At 46.1% G+C, this 12,793-nt stretch overlaps 2 protein-coding genes and 1 non-coding gene across 4 annotated transcripts in view; 2 read left to right on the top strand and 1 right to left on the bottom strand.

The window, feature by feature from the left end:
• The window catches only part of ITIH5 (inter-alpha-trypsin inhibitor heavy chain 5), a 63,849-nt gene extending 57,766 nt beyond the window's left edge, over window positions 1–6,083 (bottom strand). For both annotated transcript variants that reach the window (XM_072954933.1, XM_072954934.1), the window contains exon 1: window positions 5,869–6,083. In XM_072954933.1, the coding sequence (XP_072811034.1) occupies window positions 5,869–5,958 (90 nt within the window). In that variant the 5' untranslated portion in view covers window positions 5,959–6,083. The remainder of the gene's footprint in view (window positions 1–5,868) is intronic.
• A 430-nt stretch (window positions 6,084–6,513) lies between these two features.
• The window catches only part of ITIH2 (inter-alpha-trypsin inhibitor heavy chain 2), a 40,712-nt gene continuing 34,432 nt past the window's right edge, over window positions 6,514–12,793 (top strand). The window contains exon 1 of the mRNA XM_006213131.4: window positions 6,514–6,618. The gene's annotated coding sequence lies outside the window, so the exon portion shown is untranslated. The remainder of the gene's footprint in view (window positions 6,619–12,793) is intronic.
• TRNAA-GGC (transfer RNA alanine (anticodon GGC)) lies at window positions 11,294–11,366 on the top strand. The gene has a single exon. It is a non-coding gene; the product is annotated as a tRNA-Ala (tRNA).

Below are 12,793 nucleotides of genomic sequence, written 5' to 3'. Positions count from 1 at the left end.
ACTCATACAGGATGTGGTCTTTTATTAGGCTTTTTTCACTTAGCATAATCTTGTCCCATCTGTCAGCACTTCATCATTTTTTATGTTTGAATAATATTCCATCATGTGGACAGGCCACATTTTGTTTATCCATTTGCCAGTTGATGGACATTTAGGTTATTTCCACCCTTGGGCTATTATTTATAAAATGTAACTCACACAGAGACACACACGGAAGTCTGTGTGTTGGACATTTGTCTTTATTTCCCTCGGGCAGATGCCCACAAGCGGAACTCCTGGGTCCTATCATAAATTTAACTTTTAAGAAATTGATAAGCCATTTTTCAAAGTGGCTGGAATATTTTACATTCCTGTGAGTACGCACGTCTTTTAATTTAGAAATTCTACTTATGGAAAAGTATCATATGGGGAAAAAAATTAACAGGAAAAAAAAGAATATACAAAAGAAACATTTCTGCATCTTTTAAAACAGTTGTTAATATTTGGAAATAGCCTAAAATATCCTTTAAGAATGCTTTGGTTAAATATATTTTGATACATTGATTAATTCGAAAACAGCTGTTGAAAATAATGGTATGGATTTATATTTATTGGCATCAATGTTAATTTTACTGGACTTTGGCTCGGTTCACCAAGTGTTTAATTCTCTGTCAGAAGGCTTCCATTTCCTGGCCCCCTGGTGGGAAGACAGGCCCACATGACTGGTTCCAGCCGATAAGTTAATAATGTAAGTAGCATCCTGTCACCTCAGACCAAGCATTTGATTGCAGATGTGAGGTCCTCCAGACCCCCTTTTCTCTCTGGCACAGTAATGAGCAATGTTGGAGATGGTCGCGGCTCCATCCAGCCCCAGTTCCCAGGGACCACAGTATACAAACTCGCGCCACTGACAACCCAAGATGGACAAGTTGTATAAACAAGAAATACACGTTTGTCATTTAAGACACTGAAATGTGGGGGTGTTTACCCCACTACCGCCCAGCTGGTGCTGGCTGATAGACTCACGACACATTTTAAAGTGGTTAAATCTGGTAACAAAACACTTAGTTTAACATGATCTCATTTTTGTAATTTTAAGTGTGTGTAAAGAACATGCACCCAAATGTTTGTGGTGGTTACCTTTGGATAGTTGGGCTCTTTTTTCTTTAAACTCTTCTGTATTACTTCAGTTTTGGACAAATTACCATGTATCACTTCCAAATAGAAAAGTGCAACACAGATATGTCCATTTTGTAAACTAAAAGTATAACAAACTCTTTTAATCTCTATCCTCTCCCTGATCCCTCCTGAGTAAAAGATATATATATATATATATTACTGTAAATTACCATTACAAGTCATTAGCGTGTCCTATTCCATAGAACATGGAATAGAAAGAATTCATACAGAATTTAGGTTGACATCTGCCCTGAATCCAAACAAGAACCCAACAATTACTAGGAGGATCCTGGTTTCTATATCTAAAATGAGGTGGTCAAAAGACTAGGAATAGACTTACCATATGACCCAGGAATCCCACTCCTGGGCATGTATCCAGAAGGAACCCTACTTCAGGATGACACCTGCACCCCAATATTCATAGCAGCATTATTTACAATAGCCAAGATGTGGAGACAGCTTAAATGTCCATCAACAGATGACTGGATAAAGAAGAGGTGGTATATTTATACAATGGAATACTACTCAGCCATAAAAACTGACAACATAATGCCATTTGCAGCAACATGGATGCTCCTGGAGAATGTCATTCTAAGTGAAGTAAGCCAGAAAGAGAAAGAAAAATACCATATGAGATCGCTCATATGTGGAATCTAAAAAAAAAAAAACCTCCCCCAAAAAACAAAGCATAAATACAAAACAGAAATAGACTCATAGATATAGAATACAAACTTGTGGTTGCCAAGGGGGCGGGGGTGGGAAGGGATAGAAGGGATTCCAAAATTGTAGAATAGATAAACAAGATTATACTGTAAAGCACAGGGAAATATGCACAAGATCCTATGGTAGCTCACAGAGAAAAAAATGCGACAATGAATATATATATGTTCACGTATAACTGAAAAATTGTGCTCTACACTGGAATTTGACTCAACATTGTAAAATGATTATAAATCAATAAAAAATGTTAAAATAAAATAAAATAAAATAAAATGAGGTGGGACGTATGAGACTGTCCAGGGAAAGCCAAGTGTCATGGAAAAGGTCTCTACGTATGTTCATCTCAGGCCTCCTCCTTCCTATAAGTGTGGACCAGGCTGGGGACCACTTAAAATAACTATGGTCAGAAGGCGAGCCCAGCCCCTCTCAGGTATTATGTTCTCTGATTGACCCAAAGAATTTTCTTTGAAGACTCCTCCTTTATAAAATAGGTTTTCCAAGAAAATAAACAAGCATGAAGGAGGAGAGAGACTGGTTTTTCATTTTTTTTACATTTTTTTTATTGAGTTATAGTCATTTTATGATGTGGTGTCAAATTCCAGTGTGGAGCACAATTTTTCAGTTACACATGAACATACATCCAGTCATTGTCACATTTATTTTTTGCTGTGAGCTACCACAAGGTCTTGTATATATTTCCCTGTGCTATGGTTTTTCATTTTTGAGATGACTATCTGACATCTCAGGGGATCGTGATGGCGACACTTCAGTCCAAATTTAAACTCAGAACAAGAATCAAAACTTCCTGGTGCACATGGATCCCTGGTGCCAGCGAGGTCCAGAAGTGGAAACAACACTAGTGTCATCCTCATTGTTTTTAGTTAGGAACTCCTGATCCCTTTTATTATTTGAGAGTTTTCCCATTGCCTTATATGAATCTGGGAGTAGGACTAAGGACAGGGAAGTACCTAACTCCAGAGTGGTGTCAAGGACTGCCATGAATCTTAGCCCTTGGGGCCCCAAAACACAGACTTAAGAGGCGGCTGCAGTACGATTCTTTGCTCCTACAGAGCTGAGCTTACTTCTCCAGCCTCAGAACAGAAGAAGCCCAGACTGCAATATTTATTAAGAAATAGCACGCTCTCTGCCACCAAGGACCACACCACCTAGCTTGAAAGAAACACATTCCCGAAAGCTCAGCAGGCGAGGTAAATTTTATAAGTTACAAAGGAAATGGAAAAAAGTGACCACGAGAGCCTTTACAATGGAGGCATGGCTAGGAGTTGTATAGACGTTCGTTGGAGTGAAATGAAGAGAAAGGAGAAATTAAAAACTGCTCTTGTGATCAGAGGAAAACAGCCCCATCCTTGTTTAAAGAAACCATATCAGTTTGAAAGTAGGCTGATTTTATACAACAGATTTCCTTTTTCAATATGAATTTTCTGGAAGAGTCTTTCAAAGCGGTTTTAGTCTATGTGTGGTCCACACATCACTGCATCAGCACCACTGGGTCCCATCCAAACCTAAGGGATCTAAATGGGTGGGAGTGGGGCTCAGGAATCTCAATGTTTAAAGAGCCCCCTGAGGGTCTTTCTGCAAGATGAAGTTTGAAAGTACCACTGAGAGTAAACCCTCCCTGTGGGTAACGCTGTTCACAGGTGAAGTGGAGGAGGAAGGAGGGGCTGGATTCCAGGCTGCTATTAGTAACATCTTCACTGAAAGGTAAATAACAAATAAGAATTGCAATGCAAGCTAACAGGCAAGTTCAGGTACATTAAAATTCACATATCCACTGAAATCTAAAAATTGTTCACATGTAATTCTGAAGACCATACAGATTGAAGCTAGAGCACTAACTACATTGTCAGGCACCGTTCTAGGTTTTAAGTATAGTAAATATTTTAATCTTTCCTATACTTTTAATTAAGTAATCTCCTCATCCCCATTCTCGAGCTGGGTAAGTAGAGGCTCGGAGATGTTAGATAGCTCCTCAGTAAATGCAGAGCCCAGATTCGAACCCAGGAAGTCTGGTTCTGGAGCCTTGCTTTTCAAATCCTACATCTCATACACACACACACACAATTTTTTTTAATAGAGTAGGGATAAAAAGGTAAAATCACAAATTTTCACAGAGCCTTGTATTTGGAGGGTTTCTTTCTTTCTTTCTTTCTTTCTTTCTTTCTTTCTTTCTTTCTTTCTACCTTCCTTCCTTCCTTTCTTTCTTTTTTTTGATTTAGTCATTTTCCAGATGAGTAAAACAGTGCAGTGGGTTGAGGACAGCACAAAATCACTAAAATGGGCCAAACCCATGTTTGTCTATGGAGGCGCGTTCAGTGTTAAGCCTACTCCGACTTGTAGAAGTTAGAGCCTTCATCCCTCCTCCTGGTTCATAAACAGGATCTTTGTTTCAGCTCTTCCCACACACTTCCCCCTAAAAAAGTTGCAGGATCTTTACCCTAAATTCCCTCCCTCAGCATTTCAGCAGCCCAAGCCTGAGAACACGCGCCAACGTTCAGTGCTGACGTGGTTCCAAGCACTGTGGGTGTAGGAACTATCCAGTCCTCGTCACCCTATTATTTCCCACTTTTTATAGGATTGGGAGGTGAAGCACCCCAGGACCTTGCCCCGTGCCACAGAGCTGGTCAGTGACACAATCCAGAATCCAAGCCAGGCAGCCTGGTGCCAAGTGCATGCTCTTAACCACTGACCAAAACATTTATTGAGTGCCCACTGTATACCAGGTCCTTTACACAAACTGGCAGCATGATCCTTACACGTTTGCTCGAGAGGACGGGGTGCCCTGCAGGTATGGGTAGGAAAGGAAGGCTCAGAGAGAGCAAGCAGCTTGTCTAGGACACACAGCTGTGGACGACAAAGGGGAGACCAGCCTTGGTCTCTGGATCCTGAGCTTGCATGTCCCCCTCCATCGCACAGCCTCATGGAATTTTTATGGGTTACTCCTCCTGACAGTCCTACAAGAGAATGACCATTTTTTCCATTTCACAGATAAGCACATCTTTGAGGCCAAGTCAACATGAAAGTAACCGTGTGATGTTTCAGCTGGGTCTGTTTTCCAGCTCTGCTCTTCAAACCAAGGCGCTGGGGAAGGGGACAAGGAATGTCTGCTTATCTCTTCTTCCCATCCCATGAAAACATGCTTTAAGCTAAATAATTGAAACAGATGTGCATAAACAGCACCAGGAGATGCAGAAATGCACTGTCTACTTTAACTGGGACAGAGCCATTTCTCCCTAGAAGGTCTGTACATTGACAGTTTGGGAACCTGTTTTACACTCTTCAAAGAGCTTTCCTATCCATCAGCCATTGTACTGAGAATTCACGGTCGCAGGGCTCATTCACCTGTGAGGTTAAGCCATTCAAAACACAAACGCTGGCAGATGCACAGAATATTAACTAGAGGGACAGGGACCCTTCGGTTCTTGGTCCACTGCCCATCATCCAACCACTTTAAATTGCTGATGATTTAAGAACCTGCTGGAAAGCCGTTCTCTCCCGGTTTCCAGATGGGAAAAGCAGAGGCTTCCAGGAGTTCGGAACTTTTCTTAGATGTGCTTTCTCTCTAGAACAACTAGGAACCCACCGCAACAACACACTACCCAACAGGCGCATCTTAAAGAACCTTCTAATTAACTTGGCGCTCTGGCTCAGGAAGGAACAACAACAAAAAAACTAGCAGAAATCCACTCAGGTAACAGGAGCCAAGATTTGGTTCTGCAGGACTTTGAAGCGGCAGAAACTGCACCATCCAAGACTCGCCACCGGAAGAATGACCAGTAGACGAGGGAACTCCCGAGTATAAGGATGGGGACGGAGGGGAGAAGGGGTGAGGAGGTGACAGGAGATGGGAGTGCTCCCTCCCTTCCTCGCGTTCAGAAGCCCGTCAGCAGCCAGGAGCCCGGGGGAGGCGGTGGGAAGGGTGGGCAGCCCGCGCCCCGGGCCCGCCCTGGTTCCTTCCAGAACTCCACTTACTTGCTCCGGAGTGTCCCTCCAGCCCCGCGCCTCTTCCAGCGACCCCGCGGAGAGCGGCAGCGCCAAGCACAGCCCGAGCAGCAGAAGCATGGTGGGGCCGGGACGCGGCGGCGGCAGTGGGACGCGGCGGGACGCGCGGGGACAGCGCGGGGCTCTGGGCTGCGGACGCGCGCGGCCTGCCTCCCGCGCCCCTCCGGCCCCGCCCCTGGCCCCCGTTCTCCCGGCGCCCTACGGCCCCGGCCGCCTAGCTCACGCCCCGGCCACGCCTCGCGCGCCCCTCTGACCCCGCCCCCTCGCCCCTCAGACCCCGCCCCTTGCCCGTGCCCCGGGGCGCGCAGCTCGCCCCGCGGTCCCCTCCCCGCCCGCCCTTCAGGCGCGTCCCTCCCTCTCCTTCGCCACAGACGCCTCCCCCATGCCGCACCTGTGACACCTGCCTCCACCTCCCCGCTCCGGACCACTTTCTTCCACTCCCGCTTCTTCATGGACTCTTTGCCTTCCTGTCGCCAGAGGACAAGGGAAGGGCCAGCCTGACCGTCTGTGGAGGGTCCACACGGCCCCCCACCCTTCACCTCTGTAAATACCCACTCATAAGCCACCCTCCCACCGCTGACGCATACCACCCCTCACCCGCTATGTATGCCGCGGCCCCCCCCCCCCCCGCTGCCAGCCTGAAGGCAGCAGGAGACCGTCCTCCAACTGGGAGAACAGCCGGGTCCCCTTGGCATCCAGCACCCATGCTTACAGGCCCAGGTAAGGGGTGCTTCTTTGCAGTCCGGCGCAGACGGTGCTAGCGGTGTCGTCCCCTTTTGTGGGGTCTGGCATGACGGGACAGAAAAGAAGCTGGAACTGGCACCGCGTCATAGTATTTCTGACATTTTTAGTTGCTAGTCATGAAAATGAATGTCGTTGTTATCATAGTTACGAACTATGGGTGATATTTCCGTCTTGTCATAGGAAGAATTATTACCTGCCAGCCATTCACCCACTGGTTTTTTAGGGTCTGGGCTCCATCTTCGTACCGGCTAGACTCACAAGGAGCTGGAGCTGCTTGTTGCATCTTCCAAAAGACAATCACCTCACAGACTTGTTTTAGTGTCTCTGTGACAATGCCAGCTAAACCCATTAAGCTGAGTAACAGGGAGAAGTTGACATCAACCTTAGTGGCCAAGAACAGGGAAAGGGTTAACTCAAATGATGGAATGTCCATCCTGTGGAATATTACGCAGCTATGAAACTATTACCAGAAGGTCTATGGAAACATAAAAAACGTTTACGGTGTAATCTAAGGGAAAGTATCAGGTCACAAAGCCGTATCAAGAATATATGAGTGTAATTAGGTAAAAAAAATGTATATAAATACATGGATATAGACCTAGGAAAAGGTGGGTGTTTTAGTTTGTGGTGATACCTATTTTTAAAATATTTTATTTACTCTTGCTGAAATGTTGATTGTTTAAACAAAGACATTAAGGGTGGAGGGGTTGTTGCCATGGTGAAATAATCAAAGGGAAATCATTGTCGTTAGCAATTAATCATTTAATAGCCTTAACCACTGACTAATTTAAACAAAAAAAAAAATACAACCAACATGGAGCAACAGCAGCTGGTCCAGCAAGCCTTCTACAACAAAAGCATGGGCAAAGGAGAGCTTTGAAGTCAGTCAAAGGATTTTTATGTTCTGTTCCCTACTAACCATGGAACAAATGTTCCCGGCGCCCCAGGCGCACTTAGAAACTTTGCATCATACAAACACAGGCACACCCTCTCCTCAGCTTAACATTAAGGAGGTGGTGTCCAAGATCTTCTGGAATCGAGATTTGCCTATTCCCCACCCCCACTCCCTCGCTGCCCAAGGGGAGGACCTACTTGTGAACTGAAAGTTGAATTTGGACAAAGCCAGGTTATTTTAAAGGGGACAGTAAAAGCTACGGTTGTTACAGCATCAATCCTCCAACAGAACTGGGACCCCGTCTTCGTCTTTCTCTTCCCCTCACCCCTCTCCTACTCAGCTCTGTTTTTGAACTTAAGTCAGCTCTTTGCCCCAGTTCCTCCTGGCTGTTTCCTGCAGAGGTCAGACAGTCAAGAGAAGTGAGTTTTATTTTCCTTGTCTGGTGGGCTCTCCAATCCTGCTCTCGGGGTGCTGGTGCATCATTACTTTTGTCCTATGGCTCTTTTGACCAAATGAATCAGAAGTTTCTTGGGACAGGCATCGTCCGCTATTTTGTAGCACTGTGCTGAGTGTGTGGTTGGCATGAAGGAGCATTTGAGGGATGGAATGAGGAGACAGGAGGCCTGGGGGTTGGGGGGCCTGAGTTGGCCGTGCTGGAGCAGAGGAGGGCTGGGCTATATTTCGACCTTGGCCGCTCTCTGGTTACGTGACTTGAGAGTTTCTCAACTTTTCAGTATTTGCAAACTGTACTAGCCTTGGCTTCTGTGTGATGTCAGAGCACCTGCGTGACCACATAGGAATGGTCTTTCAAAACTAGGTAGCTGTCATACCAATAAAACCCAATGAAAGCTTTCCAAAACTCTTCATGAGCATAGACAATGATTTATATTAGGATTATAACATGGATGAAAAAAATTAACTTTCCCTCTCAAAAGGGGCTGAAGTATCTGCAAACGTATGTCTTTTTTTTTTTATTATTGAAGTACAGTTGATTTACAATGTTGTGTTAGTTTCTGGTGTACAGCATAGTGATTCAGTTATACATATATATTGTTTTTCATTATTTGTTATTACTATGTATTGAAAATAGTTCCAGACCTTGTTGTTTATCTGTTTTTTATATAGAGTAGTTAGTATCTGCTAATCCCAGACTCCTAATTTATCCCTCCCATCTTTCCCCTTTGATAACCGTACGTTTGTGCCCGATGTCTGTAATTTCACTGGTACCATTTTTTTAGATTGCACATAGGATGTCTTTGTCTGACTTACTTCACTTAGTGTGATAATCTCTAAGTCCATCCATATCACTGCAAATGGCATTATTTCCTTCTTTTTGTGACTGAGTAGTATTCCATTGTGTGTATATACCATATCTTCTTTATCCAAGTATCTGTTGATGGACATTTAGGTTGCTTCCATGTCTTGGCTACTGTAAACAGTGCTGCCATGAACACGGGGGTGCATGAATCTTTTGGAATTAGAGTTTTCTCCGGTTATATGCTCAGGAGCCCACGCATGGGTCCAGAGAGAGTCTGCAGTCTGGGACCACCGAACTCCTAGAACCTCAAAGCTGGACAAGACTCAGGGCTCAGCAGGGGGGTTCTCAGTACAAGAACGAAGGGGAGCTGCCGTACCGGGTCCGGGAGGCCCTCTGCACTGGCTCTGGCTAGAAAATGTCTCCTCTGAGTAGCTTAAGGATGGACCAAGTGTTCCAAATTTTAGAATCGGACTCATTAGAGTAAGAGGCTTTATGCTGGTCCCCCAGTGGGTGGGCCCAGCCAGCGTAGCCAGGGCAGAGACTGAGGCGGGAAAGGCAGGCTGTCCACTTGGTTTCTTTTCCTCTCCCTTGAATTTACATCCGGTGGCCCCTGTTCCTAAATCCAGCTGCTCTGAGATTCGAGCCCTCTCCGACCCTCTGGGCTCCCCCCAGGCCCTCCCTCGCCCCACGATCCTTTCTGTGTCTGTGAGCCATTGTTCTATTCTGGGCCAGCCCTTTCTCACCTCCTTGCTCTCACCTGTTCACCTACCTTGATGACCTTGTGCTTCTCTTGGACCCCAGACGACGCTGCATCATTGCTATAGTTTCTTACAACTTGGTTTTTTTGTCTTTTGCTTTTAACTGAAAAGATTTGGGAGAAAATGGATTCCTTTCGGCTTTGGCTTCACGACTTTAAGGAACCCACGTGTCTCAGGAGCCTGCTTATACCCACTGTTCACCTCGTTGACAGACATTGGGTATTACCCAGAGAGAAGATCTGTGAAAGAGGAAGCTGAGAGCGCCGCTTTCCAATTTCTTCTTCTTTGTTTTTTTTTAGTAAACAAATAGTGTTTTAATTACTGCATTTGCTTTTTGTTTTGTTTTGTTTTGTTTTGGGGGGTTATTTATTTTTTATTTATTTATTTTTATTTATTTATTTTTAGTAGAAGTGCTGGGGATTGAACCCAGGACTTTGTGCACGCTAAGCACGCGCTCCACCCCTGAGCTCTGCCCTCCCCCGTGACTATTTCAATGACCCATATTCACTCTCATTATCAATACTATGAAGTGAGTAGTTGGAACACACAATTTTTTTTGCTTTTTTGAACAAAACTTTCATGTTAATAGAACTTCTAAAAATGCATTTTTACTTGATAAATATAAGTGGTCTAACCTTCTCACATGAGCAAAAGACACAGCTGCGAATCTCTCAAACCTGAGATCTGAATACAGCCACATAAAGGGAGCAACCAGCTGTAAATCGGACAAGTTGTTCGAGGGGCCCTCGTCTCCCGGGACCTAACCTGGGACCACAGAAGACTTGAAATGGCACAGAGGGTCTGCTGGCGCCGCGTCTGGGACAGGGGGTCAGTTCCGCCTGCCTCAGTGCCCCATACGAATGTCTGAGGCATTTAAGACAGAGAAACCAGCAAAACCTGCAGGTGACCTACAGTGTGTGTTTTCTCCCCCAAGACCTGCCAGATCCTTTCCGGACAGATGTTGGGAGAGGTCCAGAGAAGTTCGCCGAAAGCCACAGGTGTGTCTTTGGAAGGGTTTCGGCTACAGCTAAACAATATGTGGGTTTTGTGGTTGATGCCAAGAGATACATCGCACTCCGTGAAATCAAGACTTAACAACAGAGCTGTCATCACGTTCTTTCCCCGGTGCTCATGGCCTCGGTGCCTGGCTGGCGAGGAAGAAAGCCTTTGGTCTATGTAACACATGCAGTGGGTTTGAATCTCACAGGTGCAGACTCGCTGAACCCAAATAGGCAATCCTTTTTCCCTGGATCTCAAGGTTATCTTCATACTGAGTCCCTGTTCTCCTGCGTGGAATATTTACTCTTGCCTAGTCATGATAAACCACCCATATAGGGTCTTTAAAAAATCATATTATAAACTGGAAATTTGGGATTAACATATACACACTACTGTATATAAAATAAACAACAAGGATCTACTGTATAGCAAAAAAGCCATCGTATTATTGTTTTCTTAGTCAATTTAGTGTTGTTTGCCTTCTTTCCTCTCTGCTGGCTGGGTCCCAAGTTCCATCAAGCCATCAGTAATGGGAGCTGGGGGTAGGGGAGGGGCCACTGGTCCTCAGTCATCACCTGTGTTATGGACTGAATGTTTGTATTCCTCAGAATTTGCTTGTTGGAGCCCTAAACCCCAACGTGATGGTATTTGGAGATGAGGCCTTTGAGAGGTGATGAGGATTGGATGAGGTCATGAGAGTGCCATTCCCATGATAGTGTCTTATAGGAAGAAGAGGAGGAGGGAGGGTATAGCTCAGTGGTAGAGCATGTGCCTGGCATGTACACGGTCCTGGGTTCAATCCCCAGTACCTCCATTATAAACAAACAGGCAAACAAACCTGATTCCCCCCCACTTCTCTCTGCACCGTTTGAGGACAGTGAGAAGACGCCTGCCTGCAAGCCAAGAAGACAGCCCAGACCAGGAACCGAATCAGCCCGCTCCTTGATCTTGGTCTTCCAGCCTCCAGTGCTGTAAGAACTAAATGTCTGTCACTGAAGACACGCCGTCTGTGTTGTTTTGGTACAGCAGCCTGAGCTGACTAATACACCCGCCTTCCCCTGTGTCCTGCTGTCTGGAACTGGATCCCAAGGGGGATGGGGAGGCCACACAGATGGCTCTGCCGCATCCGACTACCGTGATAGGTACTGAGCAGTCATGACTCACCCCCTGGAACTGGACACGTTGCCTCCTTGAGTGAAACTGGGCTCCTGATGGCCAGGAAGAAGGAGAGGTGGCTGCTGAGAACAGACCCAGCCTTGCCGGCCCCGCTCCCTGCTGCCTCTCCAGTAAACCAGCCGGGCGTCCCCTGGGCTGCGAGGTGGTCCAGGCGCACACCCTCTGCAGGGATGCTCTGCCGCCGGCCTGCGTGCTCAGTCACTCCATCCTTCTCTGGAGCCCAGACCTGTGCGCGAGGCCGTTTGAGAGTCTAAGGTCAGGCGGATCCTCAGGCAGGCTCCCCCTACCCCCACCCACTGAGCCCCGCCCCAGCACGGGGCGCTGTACTGAAAGGCCGTGTCCGCCTTTGCGGGCCATCAGGATCCCTGATGTCTCCCCCTGGGTTTCTCTGCGGTTTAGTTCCTTGTGTGACCTCACCTCTCCTGTGAAACTCCTAGATTCCTCGGGGCAGAAACCACACCTTCCACATTCTCACAGGACCTTGATCCTCCCGCAGGGACCATCACCAGTTACACTTAATCAGCCCTCCATCACTTTGTTCCACTGATCCGTGCAGTGAGTTCCTTTGTAAAGTGAAGAATCAGGTTACAACAATGACGCGAGGACTGACCCTGGTACAGCCCTACGGTCCCAGCAATATTCAGAAAGCTTCGCAAAGACTCCTCGCATAACCCTGCGAAGCAGGTGTTGTTATTCCCATTTCGCAGATAAGGAGGCCGAGGCACAGACAGGTTAAGTGGCTTTCTCAAGTTCGTTATTATAGCTAATACGTGATGGAAACTAAGAGTACAACGCGCACTGTCTGGCCCCCCAGACCACGCTTTAACCGCTGCCCCGTTCTGCCTCAAGTGCCCTGTAAAGGCGAACAACATGCCTCACGTATAGAGACTATTCAGTGAATTGACTTCTTGATTGGCTGATGAGTTTAGTAAGAAATTAGCCACATCTTCTGTTTTATATGTACAACTTCTGAATAATACCTAGACTTGAATCTCTCTTGTGCATTCATGACTTTTATGCATTGGACGTCAGAATCGACAGTTTTTAACAGGTAATGGTGCAAAT

The sequence above is a fragment of the Vicugna pacos genome, chromosome 35 (assembly GCF_048564905.1).
Source record: "Vicugna pacos chromosome 35, VicPac4, whole genome shotgun sequence".
In the NCBI taxonomy this organism is placed as follows: domain Eukaryota; kingdom Metazoa; phylum Chordata; class Mammalia; order Artiodactyla; family Camelidae; genus Vicugna; species Vicugna pacos.
The sequence above is the reverse complement of the archived record's forward strand: the minus strand, read 5'-3'. Positions and strand labels throughout refer to the sequence as shown.